The 23243-nt window shown below is 42.3% G+C and overlaps 2 protein-coding genes across 2 annotated transcripts in view; both read left to right on the top strand.

Annotated features, from left to right (window-relative positions):
• The window catches only part of HAAO (3-hydroxyanthranilate 3,4-dioxygenase), a 152813-nt gene extending 148430 nt beyond the window's left edge, over positions 1-4383 (top strand). Inside the window, exon 11 of the mRNA XM_067565052.1 lies at positions 4312-4383. The gene's annotated coding sequence lies outside the window, so the exon portion shown is untranslated. The remainder of the gene's footprint in view (positions 1-4311) is intronic.
• Positions 1345-7844, top strand: OXER1 (oxoeicosanoid receptor 1). Its single transcript, XM_067564860.1, has 4 exons — positions 1345-1414; positions 1875-2956; positions 4312-4381; positions 7660-7844. Exons 1-3 carry the CDS (start codon positions 1345-1347, stop codon positions 4351-4353), a joined length of 1194 nt encoding a protein of 397 aa, XP_067420961.1. The 3' UTR covers positions 4354-4381; positions 7660-7844.
• The last annotated feature ends 15399 nt before the right edge of the window (positions 7845-23243 follow it).

Genomic DNA, 23243 nt, shown 5'->3' with positions numbered 1-23243 from the left:
TGCAGAGGTGCAGCCTGAGGGTGTGTCCCCTCCTGGAGAAGGGTTGTACCGGCTGAGGTTCCCTCCAGAAGGTCCGACTCCCTGTCTGAGGAGTGGTGTCTATGAGCCTTCTCCTGTGCTGGAGGCACGGACTGCAACCCCGATGACATAATGAATTGGGGCCCTGGCCCCACCTGGATAACCCATGGGGCCCAATAAGGCCATTGTTGCGGCCACTGTCCCTGGGGCTAACCCGGGGCTGACTGCGCCACAGGCTGTGACGCTTTGTGGGGGCGTCAGCTCACCCAACAACTGTCCCCCCGGGACACCCTGAGTCATCCTCATAGTCGGAGGCCCTGGACCGGCAGTGCCGTGTACATCCTCGGTCCTGGGCACCCTTCCGCCCTCCCGACACCTCCGACCTGGAGGACAATGAGGACTGCCTCCGTCATTGCAAGCAGTGCTGACGAACGGAGGGGCGGCTCTGCTCTACCCTTGAAGACCATCCGGTGGGAGATCTTCCTCCCTGTACCGAGACCTCCACCCCCATTCAGGGGGATCCAACACGGGTTTCCCCCGTCACACCAGCCCCTTCTCCCTCAGCAGAGATGGGGGCGGAGATGGCGTAGGCAAGGCCAACAAGGCTCTTGCCGCCTGAAAAGCCTCCGGTGTCAACAGCATCAGCAGGGGCACTCTCCCACTGTCAGGAGTCAGGGGAGGCTCCCTGACCGGAGATGCAGGCACTGGAGAAGACTCAACGGGCTGGGTCTGGTGCATCTCCATTCACGACCATGCCCATACCGACGGCGCAGGGGAGTGTCCACACGCTGCTTCTTTCTCTTCGGTGCCAGCGATGTTGCGCGGTGCCGAGTCGAGGCCGCTGCTGGTGGTGTGCTCTGTACCGAAGTCACACTCGGTACCAAGATGGAGCGGGTCGGCTCAGACACCAGGTGGAGCGCTGCCTCCATCAACAGGACTTTCAACCGGATTTCTCGATCCTTTTGAGTCCTTGGTTTGAAAGCCCTGCAGAACTTGCACTTGTCCTTTCTGTGGGCTTCCCCTAGGCACTTAAGGCAGCAGTCGTGGGGGTCGCTGAGTGAGAAGGCGTTCCCTCAGGTGGCACACGGCTTGAAGCCCAGTGACCAGGGCATGGCCCGGCCGCTCTAAGTCCCCAGAGACTTGCCTTATCTCTAACCACACTTAACAACGCTTAACAACTACTTAACTAAATAGAATTAAACTTAGAATATCAAACAAGTCCAAACAATGGTACTTGCTGAGAGCAAGACTAGTTACAGCAATCGTCACGGGCGGAAAGAAGGAACTGATGGGGCGTAGGGCAGGCAGTGCCTTATGTACCGCAGCATGTGCGCGGGGCTCCAGGGGGGCGCCGTAGCCGGCCCTATGGGATCTGCTAAGGGGAAAAAAGTTCCAGGTAACCATGCACAGAGGCGTGCACTCACCTATAGTGGAATGGACATGAGTAAGCAGTCGAAGAAGAGCTAAATCCTTATGTTCTACTTTCAAAATAATAAACACATTATATAAAATAGATTTGGTATGGTGTCCTGTACAAAGGGATCTGTGCTCTTAGACTAGTTCTTAGTGGATGAGGCAGACAAACAGACAGGTCAATAGACTGAAGAAAGAGAGAACTTCAGATGCAATCTAAATTTTCCTTCAATTTAGTCCTTAAGCAGCACTATCAGCTTTTGTAGTCCATGACAAAGCTATACCAGTGACCGGAGAGTAAGTATTTCACAGTCCATTGATAAGATTATATCTCAGACAGTTTCAGAGGAACTCAGTTTCTGAGAGTGTCATGTTGGTATTGACTCATAGTTTGCATACAAACAAATAACACTTCTTGAAATTTCACTGTATTTCCTTTGCAGCTCACTTCACAGACACTTGGCAAGTATTTGCAAGCATCTCAACTCACTATCCAACTGTGGGCAGCAGACATTTAAAAAACAATAAGAGCTCCAGATTCGCAGCAACGAGCAACAACATGACAACTGATGAACTTGCCCCAGTTTTGGTGATTCTTGTTCTTGTACTTGCTGTGGAGATTGTCATAGGACTCATTGGAAATGGTATCGCTTTGAGCATCTTTTGCTCCTACAGGAATCGCTGGACATCAAGCACCGTCTATTTATTCAGCTTGGTCATTGCTGATTTTTTCCTAATAATCAACTTGCCCTATCGTATCCATTACTACATGAAGAACGAAGTCTGGGTCTTCACAGAGATGTTTTGCCATATCAATCTATTCATGTTGTCAATGAACAGGACAGCAAGCATTGTGTTTCTCACTGCCATTGCAATGGATCGCTACTTCAAAGTGGTTCACCCTCACCGTCAGCTGAGTAAAATCTCGACATCCTGTGCTGCAAAAGTAGCAATTGCACTCTGGCTCACAGTTATACTGATGAACAGTCACATCTTTACCTTGGATCCTAGTCAGAGTAAGAACAGTTCATGTCAAAGTTATAACCCTCATTTTGAACAAAAGGCAGACATGTGGCATATTCTATTGTTTTTTCTTGAATTTTTTTTGCCTTTAGGCATCATCATCTTCTGTATTTTCAATATTATCTTGAAGATGAAGCAGAGGAAATTGGCTAAAAGGAACAAGGTCCAAAGAGCTGTGAAAGTACTGGTAGTCATTGTTTTAGTGTACACTGTCTGCTTCTTGCCTAGTATTGTCACTGCTGTAGCTATCCTGGTCACTATGAAAGTATCCCCTAAACACACTGGCACTGTTGGACAGTTATTACATGCCTCCTTTGCCTTTACATACCTAAACAGTGTACTTGATCCAGTTTTGTATTGCTTTTCAAGCCCAGTATTCCTAAATAGATGCAAAAAAGTGCTTTGCAAGGCTGGATGGTTTAAAACTTCTGTGACAGAAGAAACCAATCAAAGTTTATCAAGATGTTCTGAACAAAGAATGAAGACCTTCCAACCATCAACAGTAAGGAAATAGAATGATAAGAACATGAGCATACACTTGCTCTACTACAGCCAATACTAATTCAATAAGAGGAAACGGTGCATACTGATGTTTTCCTAAAAATGATTGAGTAATAGTCTCCATAGAAATTTAAAGAGATTTACAATACCTGGCCTGAGTTGAGGAGTAGCTGAATGCCCATAGTTCCCAATGACATCAAAGGGAATTGAGAAGACTCAGTAAAACTCCTCTGAAATCAGGCAGCATGTATGCAGTCTGTGGACTGAAGACAGTTGAGTGGGCAGAGTACAGTTTCCATGATCTAGTGGTATGAATGTGAGACAAGGAGTCATGTGTTCTTGGTTATATTCCTGGTCTTGCATCTATTTCACTGTGTGACTTGGGAAAGTCAACTGGGCGAAAATTGTTTAACTCTGGTGCGCTGAACTCTGTGTTTAGACACCTAAATAGGGAGTCTGATTTTCAGGGGTTTGGAGTGTCCTTAACTTCCTCTGAAATCAATGGAAGTGATGGGTGCTCAGGATCTCTGAAGATCTGGCGATTTAGTTAGGTGACTTACTTTAGGCAAGCACATGTGTAAAGGTTGGCTTTAATTTCTCTGTGCTCCAGTTCCCCACCTGTAAAATGGGGAATACTTCTAATTTCTTACTTCACATGGGTGTTGTAAGGTATTTGATATTTTCCGGAGAAAAGTGCTACAATATTTTAATGTATAATAGTGGTAGCAGTAATATAATTGCATATGTTTGTCCAGATTCCCATGTAAGTTATATTAATCATCATCAAGTCTCTGCCAGAGCTTTGTATGATCCTTTACAGAGACTTTTTAAAAAGACAAGGGACCAAATTTTCAAAAGTGCTCAGCAACTGAAAATGGGGCCAAATTTTCAAGAAAGCTCAAATCCCATTTAGGCACCAGAATAAGTGAACAGATTTTCACCAGTGCTGGGTTCTCAGCTCTATTGAAAAATCTGTCGAGAAGCATCAAAATAGGAGTTGCTAGGATCTGAGCACTTTTGAAAATCTGGCCCAGGGTCTCTGTCCCAAAGTTAGCCAAATCTTGACCTATGGAGTGAACTCCTAGTCCCAGTAAAATCAATGTGAGTTTTGCAGTTGATCAGGGAACCAGAATGTCATCCATGAAATGTGTAAGCAGGGTCTGAATGAGCTCTCCCCTGCTGAGCTGACTGTGGGGAGGGGAACAGGCTGCAGGGCCAGACTGTATTTGCATGAGAACACCCACGCATGCCTGCAGTCAGCATGCTTTGCCTAAATGGTCACTTTGGCTAATGTTGGTTACAAATCACTTTACAGTTGAATGCAGGGGAAATGAAATGTTGTTCTCTTTATTGTAGGAGCAAAGGGCAGCAGAACTGTGCTTAGCCTGTCCAGATTGAAGGGTCACTCTCATCTGAACTGAACTCGGTAAGCAGGGGGTCTGGGATGCAGACCCCTGTGAAAGGTAGAGGGGATGAGGACAGGTGTCTCTGCTGGGAAGTGTGGGCTTTGCTTAAGAGCTGTAGGCATGGTTTGATCTGCTCCTCCCGATTGTTCAAAGATAGAGCTAATTAAGGCTCCATTAGGGGTCTTTTTGTTTTGTTAAGTGAGCGGAAATCACTTGCTGTGGGATAGCATTCCTGTCCAGCCTGCCTTTTCAGTAAAGTTCCCCCATTAACAGCTGAAATTGACTAAGAGCTGGGTGAAACCTTGGGAGACTGACCTGCAGAGGAGCAGGTAGCAGCAAAAGGTGACAGCGTGCATTGGAGGAACTGGCAGAGCAGCCAACAGAGCAGCAAGCGGCCAGCGGGGCGGCTGGAATGTCGCGGCCAGACAGTAGAGTGAGCAGAGTGCCTTCTTTTCCCCTCCCCGCAACCAGGGCGGGAGGTGCACTCTGCATCCACACCTCCAGACTTGGGTCTGCCCTGACTAAGGACAACACCCATGAGTGGGGTTCTCTGAAGGGAGGAGCAAATTAAAGGAACTTCTTATTGCTGGACTTAAGAACCTGTGGCAAAAGGAAACTGCCCAATGCACTCTGGGGTGGGTGTTTTGTTCTTGGTTTTATGCATGTGAATACTGCTTGTGCCATTGTCCCAAGTTAATGCCGTGTTATTTTTCCCCTTTTCATTAAAAGTCTGTTTTCTGCGCTCAGTATCTGTGCTTGCAAGAGGGGAAGAGGCACCCCAGGGGTGGTGGTGTGTAATTGTCCCAGGTTACCGGGTGGGGGCTTGAACTGGTTTTGTGTTGTAGTGTTGAAAGGAATGTCTAGATATTAAACCCAGCCCTTGTTGCGGCCAACTCTTGACTGCAGAAGGGTTACAAATGGAAGTAAGTGATGAAAACCAAGGTGTAAGAAACGCTTTGAATGAGGAGTGTATAAGACGCTTGGCACACACAAAAGCAGTGTCCTTCCAGGCATAAGGAGCAGTGGGGGAAAAAAGGCACTGAGGCAGGAATGGGAAGAGGAGACAAAGCAACAAGGTGAGAGGAGTGAGGAGGTGAGGAGTAATGGGTGAGGAAATGGGAGCAGAGCCATAGAGTCACTCCAGACTGACACCAGTGCGATAAGATTAGAAACTGGCCTAGCTTTTTCATGAGGAAAATTTCACATTGTTATAACAGTACGAGACGACCATAAAATCTCTTTGATTTGGCAATCACCAACCCAGCCAAAATTTCCTAAGAGATAGTAGCAGAACAATGCAAATGCCTTTGATAAAAGCTAAGTAATTAAATCCCTATTTGATTTTAAATATTTGGGGATAGAACTAAGAAGTTCTATATGCCACCTAGATTGTAAGTAAGTGCCTAGATCACAGTCCCTTGGTTTCATAATAATTTAAGCTTAAGAAAACATTTGTAAACAGAAAGGCCTGTTTCTTTTAGAAGCATATGCTATGCCATGAGCTAACATTTTCTTTGGGACATAATGGAGAGCTGTGGATGTGATTTTTACTGGCATCCCTAACATACCTAGTGAGAGCTTCAGAATGTGCTCCTTAGGCAGCAGTCAGTGCCTAAACTCAGTGGTTGAGGTTCTATTTTGAACAATTGTTTACTCTCCTGGGCATTCTCATAATTTTCTCTGAAGAAGGAGGTGGGTTAACATCAGTTTCCACAGATGGTCCTTTTAAAGGATCTAGGTCACTGCAGTGTTCTGAAAGCTTACCTGAGAATAAGCATGTTTTAGCTTGCATAAATGGCAAATTGCAATAGAAATTACTGGGCCAGCCCTTCTCTGTGTGTAAATCACTGAAGTGAATGGAGCAATGCTAAATTTACATTGGCTGAGGATCTGGGCCAAAGCCCATAGTTATATTTGGCATTTCTAATCCTACCATAGTGTAATGCACCACACCAAGAGTAGACTAACTTCCGCTAAGGGGTTCACCTGTTCATCCCAGGACTGAATATGGCCAAGTAAATCTAGTGATTAGAGAAGGTGACTGGGGAATCGGGACTCATTGTCATTGAGTCACTGTGTGATTTTTGGGGCCAGTTACTTAGCCTCTGTGTTTTGTTTTAACCATCTATAAAATGCATATAAAATACTTATGTACCTCACAGATATGTTGTGTGGGTTAATTCACTGATCGGTTGGAAAGCACTACAGAGTCTCAGATGAAGGGTGCTATCTTATTACAATGTAGTTATTCCTACTATAAGAGTTCAGTGTCAAACACTTCCAACTTTTTCATCCAGCTTTTATTCTCATTTAACAATTTTCAGAGGAAACTTTGTGCCATATCTTAACAAAAGGCCCGGTTCTGATCCCGCTTACAACAACTTTACACCAGTGCAAGTCCAATGGTGTCTGTGTAAACTAGGAGCAACACAAGTAAGATCAAAACCAGGTCTGGAACATTTAATGCTTAAAACTAAGAAGTGCTGTAAAAATCAGTATAAAAGATTAGATTTTGTGGTTAGTCCTCCGTTCCTTATGTGTTCAGAGCATTGAATTCCATGAGAGCTTTAGGAGGGCAAGGATTGTGGGATTATGTCCTTCTCTGAGGTGAAAATCACCCTTAAATCCAAGTAAGTGGTGCAAATAATAAAAACAACTCACATCCTATTTTGAGCACTGTAGAACCTCAGAGTTACAAACACCTGCGGAATGGAGGCTGTTCATAACACTGAAATATCTGTAACTCTGAACAAAATGTTATGGTTGTTCTTTCAAAAGTTTATAACTGAACATTGACTTGAAATTTGCTATGCAGAAGAAAAATGCTGCTTTCACTTTACATTTCTAGTAGTTTATGTTTAACACACTACTGTACTGTACTGCTTTTTTTTTTTTTTGGCTCTGCTGCTGCCTGATTGTATACTTCCGGTTCCAAATGAGGTGCGTCATTGACTGATCAGTTCATAACTCTACCGTTCATAGTGCTGAGGTTCTACTGTACTTCCTGAACACTGAGCTGAGTTAACTGAATGCTGCTTTCTTTTTTTCTAACACTGTACATTACAGAGTGACATACAGACACAATCATAGCATATTGATGTGCTGTGGATTCCTTTGATATGTTTTGGGGCGGGGGAGGGGGCCAGGGAGACATTCATAGCGGTTAAGAACTGCTCTCTGTTCCTCACCACTAACCCACTGTCAAAATGTAGTTATGTATTTACAATGATACCTGAAAAACAGACTGCTCCATTTACCAAGCAGACCCAGAAGAGGACACCTAATTTCTTCTCCCCAGAATCATCACTTGAGCCATGGCCTAGTCTCCATCATCCTGGCACCAAAACATAGCAGACGTGAAAACAACAGGAGAGTTACCAAAGCAAGCCTGCTGAGATATATTGCATTAGCTCAGTCTACACTAAGACCTGTGTGCTCAAGAAGCTTCTTACCCAAAATCATTCTAAATGGTTTTTCATTGAATGGTTTATTTCATCAAGCAAATAAATATATTTGTCTCTTGAGCTGGATATATGTTTGTAATTTAAAATTCATTCGAGTTATTTAGTGTAAATGGGTTTTTTTGTTGCATACCGATCCTAACATCTCAAATCCTCCCCTTTGATGCACATTTCCAATGAAGTCAAGGAGAGAGGCAGCTGTGCATTTTAGGATTCACTTTGTGCTTGATTCTACGCTGCCCAGCCCAGGCTGCAACTCCCATTACCATGAGGAAAAACATTTTCATGGCTCATGAGATTGTATGTCTGGGATGAGGGATTGTGGTATGTGTGTGGGAGGGGGCCCGTCTTACAAATTTGTACTGGGCCCAAAAAAATTATGCTTGAGCCCTGCTAGTATAAGAGGGGATCAATAAATAAGGACATGTTTTGTGAATATTTTTGCAGATATTTGTCCCCTTTCTCATTAAAAAAAAAAAAAAATCACCTTTTCCCCCAAACAGCTCTAGCTACCATTCTGCTTTGAAAACATTTGACAATCACTTGGCACTCCTTTGAGCCAAAGGTCAATGACAAGACCAGGTGCAAAGCAGTGGAGAATCAGGCACTTTATCTGAACAAAGACAGTGAAGTGACTGTCAGCTCTCCTACTTAACTGAGTGAGAGAAGGAATGATGGGATTCAGGCTTAATGCAATATTTGGCCAAATCCTATGTTCAACTGCACCAGTACAAGCCCACTGATTTCCACAAGTGAGAGAGAATTTGGTCCAGTAGCCATATTACTGTTATTTTATTACAGCCTCTCTTTATTATTGCTGCTTTTATCAGAGACTTTTCTTTGGCTGTTTCCTTTGTATAGGTCAATAAACCTGGCTATATTAGACAACATAAAGTTGTGCCACATTCTTGATTCTGGCCACACCAGAATTGAAAGGTACAGGTTGCTCCCTATCTGATCCAAAGCCCATGGAAATCTTTCCACTGATTTCAAGAGCCTTTGGATCAACCTCTTTCACTCTAGCACCATTTTATTGAAACAACTCATAAAACCAGATCAGTCATCTCTCTCAAATATTGCTTGGGATGTGAGATGACCGCACGGACTTTTACGTTCATGTGTTGTGTCCTTATTAAAAACAGCCACAGTGCAGACTTGATGTCATTTCTTGTTTATGTCTGACAATCTGCTTAACATATTCTTGAGGGTGTGCACCACTGAATAGTCAGTTTGATATAATAGGGTATGCACGAATTGACAAGGAGCATAATGTAACAGCCAGAGCTGAGCAAATAACATGGAAGGAACAATCTGTTTGAGACTTTCCCACAATTAGATGGAATATTATCTCAGATTAGAAATTATTCATTATTTAAAGTTGTCCATGGAGTACTTTCTGTGGCTAATTGTCTGTAACTACTTCAGAACAGTTCTTTCAGAATGCTTGTTTAAGCTGGTGAAATACCTCAGGACAAATACACAGGGTCAGCTATCAGATCCCCTTTTTCAGGCAGAGCTTTGGCTCTTGGTCATAGATCATAATATTTTAAAAAGAAACAAAAAAAGGATAGTCTTCAACTAGCACCTTGTGTTGTAAATTACATCGGGCAAAGCAGCCAAGATCCTGAGTCACAGCAGGGAATAAGTGCATTTGTATATTGCATGCAAAGGTAGCTTTAAATACCTTTACATTTCCACCAACCCTGGGTCATTCTGCACTAGACTGGTCCACAGTGACAACTCAGAGTAGCCAAAAGACTGCTTTAAGTTGCACCAGCTTCTAGTAAACCCATGAGGTCATAAACGCTTGCTGGCCGTCAGCTGCAACAAGGAGGGGGTTGATGTAGGAGTTGCTACAGCAGTTCTGCACCATCTGAGGATCAGGCATCATGCAGGCCAGGATCTGACCCATGTAAGTACAGAGTAGATGCAAAATGCCACCAAAGCAGAATTCTCCATTTAAACCAGCAATAGCTTTTACACCCACTTTGTACTCATGTAAATAACTGCACAACTATAGAGAATCAGACTGTCTCTAAATGACCAGATCTTTACACATACACACCGAATGCTTGCATAAATGATCACATAGTTCCTCCCCCTATTGCCAAGGTGATGTATGTAGATAGCCAGATCTCCCTTCGGCACAGGCTGCATTTGAAGTAACCTCTATCACCTATTCTGGGTTCCATTTAAATCAGAGCTCCTTGCTGCAAGGCTGCCTATAAGAGAGACAGAGAAAACCCTCATTTTAAAGAGCTTTTCTTTATTCAATATTTCTGTATAAATACAGGACAGAACACAGCTTTCTAGAGAATATATTACCAGGACGTATATTCATTGGGATTTGACTGTGTCAAGCTCTAATAATTAAAGGCATCTTAAATAAGAAGGATATGAACTCCAGCCACTGTGCTAACTTCCTTTCTCTCTAAGGCTGTGCTCAGGAAATGTAACATGTTGATTCAATACCACAACATATTGAATAAGAGCTGAGCTGACAATGTACAAACAATCTATTAATCATCCTGACACTTCACAAATAACTCTCTCTTTAAGATGACAATGATGGCTGTTTTATTTCTTACTAAATCATGTTACAGCTAATCCACAGACTCCATCTTTGTTCAGCTGTTGGTTTTGTTCCTCTTTAGACACATTTTCAGATTTCTCCTTCTAGATGTCCTTTGGACATTTCTTTTACATAGGGGTGACATTAGAGCTAAGCAAATGGTTTCCAGTATAAATGATACATTTATTAATATTTGTATTAAAATGGTACCTACAGGAACCTAAAACAGACAGCCAGTAAGAGACGGTCTGTGCCCCAAAGAAAGTATACATGAAAAAAGAGGAGAATTAAAACAGAGGCACAAAGAGGTGAAGTGACTAGCACAAGCAATCTCAGTGAGGCGGACAAGAGCACAAGTTTCTTGAATCTCAGTCTAGTGCCTTATCTACCGGACCACATGGCACCTCAAGACTAGATTTAATTCTGCTCATGTTGAGTAGCACACTGAGTACCAATGAGAAGTTGCATTGTTCTTCTCAGCATGAGTAAAGATGCAGAATTAGTCAATGTACTCCTTTTTTTTATGCTTGTAAATTACATAGGCAAGTCATTAGAGGATCTCCAGAACTACTCTTTCCTATAGCCACAGATGGGCCAGAGAGCAGTGTGCTCTGCCCCTGTTCCTCTTTGCTCTGACATCCCCCATAGGTGAAAAGGGGGGGAAAATCAAGTTTTGTAGGGCTAATAATGATGCTTTTCCACATCTATGATTGCCTGTGCCTTTCCAGTTGTTTCAAGCTGTGTGAGCACTGCCAGGAAGCCTGAGCCAGAGCTCAGGATTGAGCACAAAATGAGCAGAGCTGATCCCACTCTAGTACATTAATGGCAATGTTCCACTGAAAAGTATTTCTTCTCTTTGTTGCCTCCATCTCTGTGCGCTAATGCCTATGTGGCATTATCCTGAAAAGCAACATAGATCATGCAGCTGCCCAATTTACACATAATATTCTCTGCAAGAGCCTTGTTGAGCTGCAAGAAGGAAGAAAGGCACAGGTTATTGTGCCATGGTCTCTGAACGGGCACATATGGGTTTCGCTATACAGATACGATCAAAATTTATTTCCAGAAAAAGGAACTACAGTAAGTGAAAATATAGTTGAAGCAAAATATTCTAATAACCCTGTTTTAGGTGAATAGCCTTGCCCATTAGTCCTGCTTCAATGGTAAAAGTGCCAAAAACCTCAAAGGGAAAAGATACAAGACCACTGTCTGTCTATCCTAAATCAAAATATTCTCCATAGTAGTCAATCAGTTGGGTTTCACAGTATGACCAACCCTGAGCATCCAAAAATCTTGAGTGAGGCTGCTCTACAATCATGATATTAGCTTAAGAATCATGGGATCTCAGAAATTAACACATTATGGGTGTTTGCCTTTTGGTTTATGAGCCTTTAGGGGACCATATTTTTAAGATCGTCTCTGCAAACATGAGGGCTAGAAACCTTTTTTAAAAGCTTTAATTAAAGCTGAGATCTGATGTATGCACATGACTCCAGGAGCTGCGGTTTTAAGAAAAACACCAAATGTCATGAGACTCATGCTAAAAATCATGAGAGTCCGTGATGCTGGATTTCCAGCGTGCTAGTTAGCTTTGTATGATTTTTAACTTGTTTCCAAGCAGTGCTGGTTCTCACCTTGCTGCCAGGGGTGCTGGAACAATTTTTATAGTGGGGATGCTGAAAGCCATTGAATCAAACTGTAAACCCTGTATATAATGGAAACCACTTCAAGTCAGGGGGTGCATTATACATATGCCTTTGTTTCTGGCTTTAGATGAACATCAGAGTCCCTTGCCAGCCAGTAAAATTATCTAAAGGAGGACTGTTGCTTAAGTAAAGTGTCCTGTAATGCATATGGTTTCACATCTTCCATCTGGTAATGAAATAGTGGACCTTATAATTTTATGAGTCACAAGACCTGAGCTCTATACAATAGAGGAGAACTACTATGCAGCCTGAGTATTAGGGAGATTTGATGTTTCCTAAGTCTGAACTGCAATGACTAATTAGATGCTCTAAAAACATGAGAGAGAAAATGATGAGTCAGACAGACCCCCAAAAAATCATGAGATTGTTAAACCAATCATTTTTTTAAGGAAACCTTTGGGGTTCTTTCTATGGATTCTTTATATTAGCCTTCTGCTTTTTAAGCCTTCACATATTCAAGCTTTTTTCCATAATCAGGAGAGCTAGAAACAATCTTTTTAAAAAAAATTATACATTCATATTCTCACATCACCACAAGACTCCAGGAGCTGGGGCTTTAAGAAGAACACCAAATATTGTGAGAGTAGTGATAAAATTGTGAGTTCTCAACACCGCTTATGAACTTCTGACTATGACGCTCCAACTCACAGCTCCTAGGACAAACCATTGAAAATATAGCTAAGAAACAGGGGAGGGTAAATGTGGTACAACATTTTTATTACATCTTTCTCACACCAATGTGGAAACTAGTCCTTTTCTTCCCTCTCGGTCATTAGCTGCTACTTTGGCATTGCCAGTCTATGGCATTGAGATGAACTGTTCCGTCCTCCCTGCTAAGGGTTTTTCTTAAAATTTCTCTTGCTCACCCTTGTTTCCTCACACCAATTGGTTTCCACTTGACAGCTTCATGTGGGAGTCTGTGGGCAGATCTACACTACCACTTAAGTCGATCTAATTTACTTCGCTCAAGGGTATGAAAAAGACACCACCTCTGAGTGACGCAAGTTGCAGCGACATACCACACCAGCGCTATGTCGGTGGGATACACTCTCCTGCCAACACAGCTTCTGCCTCTTGTGAAGGTGGAGTAATTATGCCGATGGGAGAACACTCTCCCATCGACATACAGAGTCATCACCAGACGTGCAACTACGCAGAGGTAGTGCTTCTAGTGTAGATCTGCCCTGTGTTTGCATCCACAGTCCATTCCCCAAATACGTCCATCGGTTTCTCCTAATTCTAGTGGAGACGAGCTGCTGGTCGGTCATTTCTTGGATCTCTTTGTTGCTAATAGTTTGTCCATCTAATGCCAAGAACGTTTTGTAGGCTCTTATTTTCAAAGTCATCTAGTCATCTACATTTTAATAGCTCTCCAGCTCTCACAGACATATGCTAACACTGAGATTACATTTGAGTTGAAAATTCTCAGTTTTGTTCTGGTGCTGTCTATCTTTGATTTCTGTACATTGTTGAGGTTAGTGAATGCTGTGGATGCCTTTGCTATCTTTGATGTCACTTCTTTCTTGGAGGTCTCCACTGGCTAGTCTGGCACTGCTCAATAAATGAGCTGTTCTACTTTCTTGATGTTTTTGCCTTTTAATATGATGTTACTGCAACGACAACATTGATGCGTAAACACCATTTCAAAAGCAAAATGAAACAGCCACATGAAGTGGTTTCAGTACATTCTAGTTTCTAATTTTTAAGTCACATGTATCACAAAATAACTAAGGGCTTACATAAAAACATGAAGGTAAACTGAAATATAAAGTTCTTTCAATGCATTCTTATCTTCATATTGTTTAAAATTAGGAAAGGATTTAAAAGGGATAAAATTATAGATCAGTGATTAACATTCCCATTGAATTTATAACATAATGAATTAAAGTAGACTATTTTCCACTTAAATTTCAGTAACTTTCAGAAAAAAAACAATAAATATTTAAACTCTGGTATTTTACCCAAGATCACTTGCCATATCTGCCACTCTTCTCAAACTATTGAATATCTGTTATTTAAATGGTTTCAAATTCAAAGATCACTGGGAGAGTTACTTCTTAACATAATATGGAGGATTTTTTCACATTTGTATGTTATACCAACGTAAGGCCAAGAGGAAAAGAGCAAGCAATTGAGAATAACATAAAGCCTGTGTGTATAACAAAGAGAGATTTTTGTTTGTTTGTTTTTAAATTCCTAATCAGCATCTGAGATAATCTAGTTAGCCAGTAATTCATGAATACGAGGGAAGTCAACTTCACTGAAACCACTCTCTCTTTGTTTTGAGAAGTGTAGTGTGAAATACAAGGAAAGGCAGAGCTACTGCAAAGTTAAGATCCTCCTGCTCCCATTTCATTTCAACCCCCCAAAACAGCTGCTTTTATCCTGAGGTAAAAGCCAAACCAGGAGAACTTTCTCAGTGAAATTCAGCCACTTCCCTAGCTAAAGCAGTCCTGTTTCTTCATGAAACTGAACCCATTTTATTTGCACTCAAACAATACCAGCAGTGCAGTACATGCTACCACTAGACCAGTGGTTCTTAACCTTTCCAAACTACTGTACCCCTGAAGCCTGAGTCCCACCCCCACGGGGCTGAGGCATGTAACTTAGTTTCATGGCGCCCCTGTGGCTCCAGGCAATTGCCTTTCTTGCCACCCCCAATACCAGCTCTGCACTTGCGACCCCTCTAAACCCCCAGGTTGAGAAACACTGCACGAGACAGTTAGACTGGAGGTGAGGTGGGGATTTTTCATTACTGATAAGGTAATTTTTTTTAAGCTAAAATGTTTCAGTCTCAGAGGTCAATTAGTTCAGGAAGGTAAAAGCCTGTATAAATACATGTCGGATGGGCTCAAAAGCAAAGACCTTTTCCATTTTCTAAGCTAGAGATCACCTGCCACTGTACCATACAATGTGATTGTGTCTATATCAATTATTTCTTGTAATGAAAATAAAGTGACTGTAATAGTTTGTTGTGTCACAGCATAAATATCTCCTGCTTTGAAAATGAATATCTCGACTTTGCCTTATTATTTATTAAGCAGCATGGGGGGTAAGCCATTATCATTGAATAACATGGCATTTTCTCATCACTAAATTATGGAACGCTTGTCTAAAGCCAACTCCTGCACCACACAGTTTCCTTGCAAAGAAAGGAATGGCTTGGTATTGCAATCTGCAGGATTGGTCCTTAATGTTTTTAAATATACTAAGGTTTCTGAAAATACATTTCCGACTGTGACTTTTCTTTCCTGCAATTAGGTTGCAGGAAAATTAGAACTTTAAAGACATGAGCTAAGATATAGGCAGAAGCCTACCTTCCCTTTCATGTTCACCATAGCAGCAGCATAAATAGAAAGCCATATGCAGTCCATTACATAGTTCTCATCACTTCTTCCCTAAGCCCTCCTTCGTGATGATGTCATTTCCCTATATAGACAGAGAGTGTTGAATTCTCTTTCATAGGAGGTACAAACCAAGAAGAAAGCCCAGCACATAGAGAAGAATGGGAGTATGAGACACCCAAATTACAACCGTGGCAACATTTCTGAGTCAAAGTATTTTCTTTTCAATAGAAATATTTTGCTTTTTTATTTTTTGCTGAAAAGTCAAACATTTCCACAGAAAATTGTGCCAAAAATATTTTTAATTGAAATTTTCCAGGCCCACTAAATAGTCTTTCCAGTATTCATGTTTTGATACCGGAGTTGTATGACAGATCATATTATTGACTCATGTTAATGTCTCAGTTCCAGCTAGATAAATGAGCCTTTATAAGCTATTTCAAAACAAATTGTTATTCTCCCTTAAATAAATCTTGGTCATGGGACCAAAATGCAATTGTTTCTACAACTGTTTACTTTTAAATTGTCACTCATTTGTAGTTGTGGGGGACCTAGCATAAAAGGTACATTCAAAACTTGGGTTAAGTGACAATAATGACTAGGACGATTTCCCACATCCCTGCCTCTTGCTTTACAGCTGGGTTGAATATACATAAAGAGGATTCATAAATATCCATTCAGTTAAATCCCATAGGTTTTTGTCCATACTAGTCTCAATCTTTTCTTTCTTTCTTCTGTGAAACCTTTGAGCGAGTAAAGTTTTTTGGTAAGAATGTTCACAGAAAGGGAAAATGCACTGAATACTTGTGCCAGTGTGTGTTCATACTGGCAGTGTTTACACAGCTTGAAAGCTTTTTGTAGGTTTGGGTGTCATCCAGTCATGGAGCTGAAGCAGAAATGTGTGTTTTAAGTGGCATAGTGCAAAGAGTGAATAATGCCCAAAGTAATGATAAATGTTTTGCAACAAATCCATAGGCTGAAATACATTCCTAGAAACCATTAATCAAATATTTTGAATATGACGCAAATTAATAAATACTGAAATCTGTTAATGGATAATTTGCAACATAAATAGGAACTAATGCGTGTTAATGTTGTACTGGCACAATGTTAACATGCACTAGGAAACTTATAGTGCATGCCGGCAGAATCTGCAAGGGCCAGACATCATTTGAAATGGTGTTTAGACATCAGTGTTGTCTTTGCGCTAGCAAGTAATAGCCAGTAATGCCTAGAATCTGACAAATTGTTTCATTTTGACATTTTAAAGCATATATGTAAGCAAAATGGGGCTGACAGCGGACCCTCACTTACACAGCTTTTACATCAGCGTAATTCCACTGGATCCAATAGTTACTCCTGATTTACATCAGAAGTGAGTTTAATTAGATCCAAAATCTTCTGTTTTAAAAGTGTAGCCAAACTTCATATAAACCTATAGGTCGGTGTAACAGGGTTCACTCACCGCTAGGGCACCTTCTCCTGGTTACTCTGGGTCCTTCAAGGTCCAGCGTCCCCTTCTGTTGCTCGCTCATGCACCTGCTGCCTCCTCTCTCTCTCTCTCTGCAACTCAAGGTGCTCTGTCTTCATGACTTGACCCTCTGGCCAGTTTACTATGTTTTCCCCATCTGGGGTTACCAAAGTCTCTTAATCCAAAATTATGGTCTTCTCCCTCTCTGCCCTGGATGTGCCACTTCCTCAGTGGCTGGTGGGAAAACCCAGGCCCACCCTCTAAATGTGGGTCCCAGCTTAGGGATTCTCTAATTAGTGGCCAAGATCTGCAACATCCCACCTCAAGGCCATTTCTCTGAGCCTTTTCCTACTCTGCCTCTTTCAGGCATCTGATCCACCATCCCTCTGGGTAAACCCTTCCCTCAGGGCTTAGAACCCTGGGGTTTCTACTCTTCTCCTGGGTTTCCTTCTTTACCTCTCTATTACCCAGAGAGTGCCTGCAGGATCCCTCACTGCAACACTTTTCTGCTGCCAACTTCCTGACTTTATATTAGCCCCACCTGTTCCTTCTTAGCTGGGCTCCATCATCAATCTGGGGTGACTTAGGCCACTTCATTCCCCTCAGTGGGCCTATCTGTTTAATTAACCCCTTCTCAGCCTTCTTAACCCTTCCTAGGCTAATGTGGGATGAACACTCCATCACAGTAGACTTGGAAGGATATGGATTGCTAAATTTCACCACACTGACTCACACCAACAATATTTTTCCCATCAACAATAATTGACATTTCAGATAGGCAAAGTAAGAAAAATGCTGCTTGAGAACTTATTAGAGTAGGATTTAAGGATATTTACGTTGTAAATTTTGACATGTTGTGTTGACAATTTGTGTTGTAACAGTTATAAAAGCTTGACGTTTTTCAATTTCAATATCTACAGTCATTAAATACTGTCTCATCCCTCATTCTTCAACCTTCCCCCATAATTTTTCACAACTATAAAAATTTAAATGGACAAAAATATTAAAAATTCTTAAATATTATCGGTTAAAATTATAAAAAAGAAATACAAATTATATTTGGCCAGGCCTACGTATAGGAGTCTCCAGGGGCTTTTAGAACCAGCTGTAGCTGAAAAGGAAGACAGGCCCACCCAGCAGCCGATCTCTGGGACAATTTGGTTGCATGAATACTGGGGCAGACAGATGGGCTGGGGAAGTATAGCCCAGAGCAGCAGCTGCTTGCCTTTCATACAGCTGCAGTGTGCAGTCCTCCTGGGTGCTGGCGAGCAGTTGGTACAGGAGAGCACCACCTAGTGAAGGTGCCACTGTTGGTAATGTGGCTCATCTCCCTCCCTGCACTTTGCAGATCCAAGGATTGAAGTGATGACTGCCCCTTGTGTGGTGCCCAGAGGAAGTGGGAAGGGCTCTTTGTCGCCTCTCTTCCCACTCTGTATTAATACAGGGACTGCCACAATATGGTCCATACTGAAAAACCCAGAACATCTGATTAGTAAATACAGGACAACCCAGTCACTGTTATAAAGGGTCTATGCACTTTTGACATAGGAACTACTAAGGATATTACACTCAGGAAGAGAAAAATATTTTAGGGTCTCTTCACCTTACAATACTGTCGCCTTCTTGCCGGGTATGCTGTTCAGAGAGATGATGAGGGCATAATATCGAATAACCAAATGGTGTTATTAATAACACTATATTCATACTGCCAAATAGAAATACTTAGCACAGCAATGCTGTGCCACAGACAGGAATATATATCAAATATAAATAATATATATGGATATATATTAAATAAAGCAGCAACTACCGATTAATTCCCTCCTGATCCTGTGTACTTAGACTTAGTGTCAATACATAACAGTTACCCAGCCCTTTATGCTGCAGTCTGTGAATCTCCTATTTTCTTCTCCAATACCTGGAGGTGAGAGAAATGGTGGGAAAATCCGTAGAAGACTCCCAATAGCCTCTCTGCAACTATTTACTCATGAGGTCATAGTTCCTAGGTGAGGCAGGACCCCCATATCTGGATATTGTGGGGGGGAGTTGTCTCCATGTTCCTCCCCTTCCGCGAGGAGGAATATGTAATATGCAGAAGATAACAGGAGTTAAGAATCCCAGCAGGATTAAATGAGTAGCTATTCATTCATATTCTTCCCATTCTCTTTGGGATCGGTAGGCTTGTGGTGTGGAACCGGGGAAAAAAAAAAGCCACAGAGGCCAGGAAAGGGGAGCATTATATCTTCTCTGAACCTCATAGAACCCTAGCCAGATCCATGAAGAGACTCTCTCTCTCTCTCTCTTTGTGCTCATGTGGCCTCCTCCAGCATAGTCAGCAGATGTGCCTTGCTGCCATTTGGCTACTGGTGAGCTCTGGGCTCCCTCTGATGAGAGATTAGTTAATGCTAGTCTGAATTGTATAAACAAAACTTTATTCATTCATGTAATGTGGATCTTAGCCCATGTGGGAGAAGGAACATGCTATATAGAGTAGCTTTTCTCTGACCCTCATTTCTCAGATAACCAAGCAGAGTTTTGAAGAGAGGCCATTATTAAATTCACTACTGAAGACCCACTATTCTGACATGGCAGCCAGAGCAAGCATTACAATGCACACACATTACTCTCATTACTCTCAACAGATTTTACCCAAACTGATGGAGGAGAGAAAAGACCCCTATGTCTTGGAGAAAGATATCTGTGTACCGAATGCAAATATGAACTGATGCTTGAAATGCAAAGAAGCTGTTGTATGTCCAGCTACAGTAGTTTAATTTAAAAATTCCAAGAAATTGTTGGAGCAGCATTCTGAAACAGGTTGCATTTGTTCTGAACAAATTTAACTGATAAGGGGACTAAAAATGTGAGCAAAAAACAGCAGGATTAGACCATTAATGAGCAGAACTGAATGGTATTTTTTCCAGCTCATATGCAGAATTTTCAAGTTATTACAAAACAAATGATTCAAAAATCAACTTTGCTGTTTGAGTTTGTCTAGGGTTCTTGTAACTAACATGATAAAGGACTATTTAAGCAAACAGAACTTAACATAAGCCAGAGCCATTGAAATTCTAACTGGAAAGAGAATAGAAAATTAAACAAGTTAATAAAAAAACCCAATGAATTCTTTAGTCCTTGTTCACATTTCTCTGAAATAAAAAAGTTTCACGTTGCTTTATTTAATTCATGTCTTTATTTCCACTTCTTCTAAGTGATTATCCATAGATGGAAATGCATCCATTGAATCCCACAACTTATTGACACCCAGTGCAGATCAGAGAGCACCAGGCTATCTGACATCTCACTTAAACAAACAAACCAGTGGTTGCATTTTGTACTAGATTTAGTTAGCAGATGTACAGCCCCATGCAGAATGCATCACAGAAATCTGGACCTGAAGGGACATAGCTATGGATGTGGCAAGGTCCAGAACTGAAAGATAAGTTCACACTTTTCTTAACCACAGCTATCAACTTAACTTCTAGAAGCTTACCAAGAACTAGAAAGATCTCTACACTGTGAAGCTGGGTAAAAAGCAACAAGTGCACACCCTCAGTCAGGGTTGACAATATAATCATCACCAACTTTCCTGGGTGCTTGTCCACCCTATTGACGTCACTTCATCCTTATCTGGATTGAGACTGGGTCAGCTAGTCCTAGTCCATGCTGCAATCCCATTCGAACACTAGGTTAGTTATTCTCCTGCACCAGATGAGTTAAGGTGGCATAGAGACATGAAGCTTGGTGTCATCTGCATAGAGTTTAACATCAGAAGAGACCACTAGATCATCTAGTCTAATCTCCTGCATATCACAGGCCACCAACACCACCCAGCATCTGCTCACTAAACACAACCACCAAAAGTATTACAGTCTACAGGAGGCTAAACTATTATGTGCCACAGGCAGAGAATAGGAAGGAGCAAGGTGCACCAGTTCCTGAGGCCCCTGCAATGGGAGGGAAATGATTAAGTCAGACATACCCAGGTAATCCTGGCACGTGACTTGCACTCTCATGCTACAGAGGAAGGCAGAAAACCCTCAAGGTCACTGCCAATCTGACCAGGGGGAAAATTCCTTTCTGACACCACATACGGCACTCAGTTAGACCCTAAACCTGTGAGCAAGAAACAGCCAGTCAGGCACCTGAGGGAGAGAATGCTCGGTGGCACCTCAGAGCCCAGGTCTGGCCCACCCAATATCTGCTCTCCAGCCGTAACTGACTGGTGCTTCAGAGGAAGGAGGTAAAAACCACCACCCAGAATACACAGGGGGGAGGGGAATATCCCTTGTTGACTGCAGCAGGTGGTTGGCTGGAACCCTGAAGCGTGAACTTTAGGAACATAACAAACCAAAAGTGATCCCTATGGCTGCTGAGCCCTACCACCTACCATCACAAGCAACCCCATCATACAATCCCACTTGTAAATTTGTCCAACTCTCTCTTACAACCAGTTAAACTGTTGGCCCTCATTACTCTAATGGGGAGGCTGTTCCAGAACTTCACCCCTCTGATAGTTAGAAACCTTCTTATTTCCAGCCTGAATTTGTTCGTGTCCAATTTAGATCCATTTGTTCATGTGCCTACATTGTCCTTTAGCTTAAATAGCTCTGTGATGTTTCCCTAGTGCAAACTGGACTGGTGAATTACTGTGTCACCCCAATCCCCCACTCCCGGAGCCCATCTTACTCTGCTCTGCTGTGAGAACCCCCACTCCTAGGTAGTTCACACACAGCCTTTAGCAGGTAAAGGGCTCCTAGCCAAGTGAGTGAATGATTCTAGCCAGCCACTCTTTGGATTATACAAGAGAATAACCGCTGCCTATAACGCTAGTCCAGATGCAACTTTAGGAACTTCCATCCTTGATAAACTCCTGATCTCTCCCTGCAAAGCCAACACCCACAAAGCCAGTCATGTAAACAGTGAGCACTTCGGGAGTTTCAGGTGCTAGGATTACTGCATTCACTTCAGCTGGCTGGGGGGTGGGAGGGGAGGAGGTTGTAGCCCCTTTGAGCTCCAAGGCTGCCTGAGGCTTATGGCCCATAGACATCTGTGCTTGTTCAAAGATATATGCCATTGCAGCCACTTCTATTACAGATTTCAAATCTTTATCCCACCAGCTATTCCTTACATCATCTGTACACATGCTTCAAAACTTTTCTTGGGCTATGAGTACAAAAAATTGTTCATAGGTTTCAACACCTTTTCCTTTCACCCACTTCTTTAACAAATCACACAATTTATAAGCATATTCGCTATGACTCATGCCTGCACCCCCCTTCACATTTCTAAATTTCATTCTGTGCACTCCAGGATTAATCTGAAATCCTTGCAAGACAGCCCTCTTAAACTCTGCATACATTAAAGCTTCCTCAATTGGCATTTCATTAAACCCAGACAGAGTTTTACCAGACAGCTTCTGGTCCTCAGGAATTTTGTGTGCTTCCCAGAGCTTTTCAAAAGTAGTGAAGTACTCCTCGATGCAGTCTGTCTCTCTGTAATCAGGACACAGCTTATCAAAGCTGGGTGTTTTAGGAGTGGAGGGATATGTTGGGATACCTGGGATCCTCCCATGTTTGTCCATCATCTCCAGGTGGTATCTTCTCTCCCACTCCTGGTCCTCATGACTTGCTGGTGGACTCTCTCCTCAGCTTCCCTGGCTGCAGTTTCTTCTTTGAGCCTCATTTCTGCCTGCCACTTTTGAAACTTGCATTCTCTTTCTCCCTCCTGTGATGCCAGCCTGGCACGCTCCAGCTTTGCAGCTGCCTCACTAGTAGGCATTTTTATGTTTCCCTGTGCTTATTTCCCTCACCTGAAATAAACAAACAGAAAATAACAAAATTGTAACCTCCTCCTGACTGTTCTTAGCCACTGCACTCAAGGCTCACTTAAAATCACAAATATCAGTGCTTAAAGTGGGAACTTCATTCAGAATAACAAACTGTGCATATACCCTGCTCTCACTGGGCCACTGTGATGTTCCCCTAGTGTAATCTGGACTGGTGAATCGCTGGGTCACCCCAATCCTCAACTCCTGGAGCCAGTCTTACTCTGCTTTGTTTTGAGGACTCTCACTCCTGGGTGTCCACACACAGCCTCCAGCAAGTAAGTTGCCCTCAACTTAGTGAGTGGGTGATTCTAGCCAGCCTCTCTTTGGGTTATGCAACAGAATGACCCCAGTCAATAGCTCCAGTCCCAGATGCAACCCCAGAGACTGCCATCTTACAATGTTCAGTGCTCCCCACTAAACAGTGCATGCTCATATGTTCGTCAGTTTATCAAAGAAATTGATATACACCAGCCTTGTCACTTCAAATGCAGTCTCTAA

This window comes from Emydura macquarii, unplaced genomic scaffold (assembly GCF_026122565.2).
Source record: "Emydura macquarii macquarii isolate MOO-44397 ecotype Brisbane River unplaced genomic scaffold, CSIRO-AGI_Emac_v2 contig_2676, whole genome shotgun sequence".
NCBI lineage: Eukaryota > Metazoa > Chordata > Testudines > Chelidae > Emydura > Emydura macquarii.
This window is presented reverse-complemented; position numbering and strand designations above follow the sequence as displayed.

Bases quoted from the DNA above. Each gene is read 5' to 3' on its own strand.
- OXER1 (XM_067564860.1), top strand. From the start codon at position 1,345: ATGTGCGCGGGGCTCCAGGGGGGCGCCGTAGCCGGCCCTATGGGATCT. The intron at 1,415-1,874 runs GTAACCATGCAC...TTTCCTTTGCAG, and splicing joins TAAGGGGAAAAAAGTTCCAG to CTCACTTCACAGACACTTGG. The intron at 2,957-4,311 runs GTAAGGAAATAG...TCTTTATTGTAG, and splicing joins AGACCTTCCAACCATCAACA to GAGCAAAGGGCAGCAGAACT.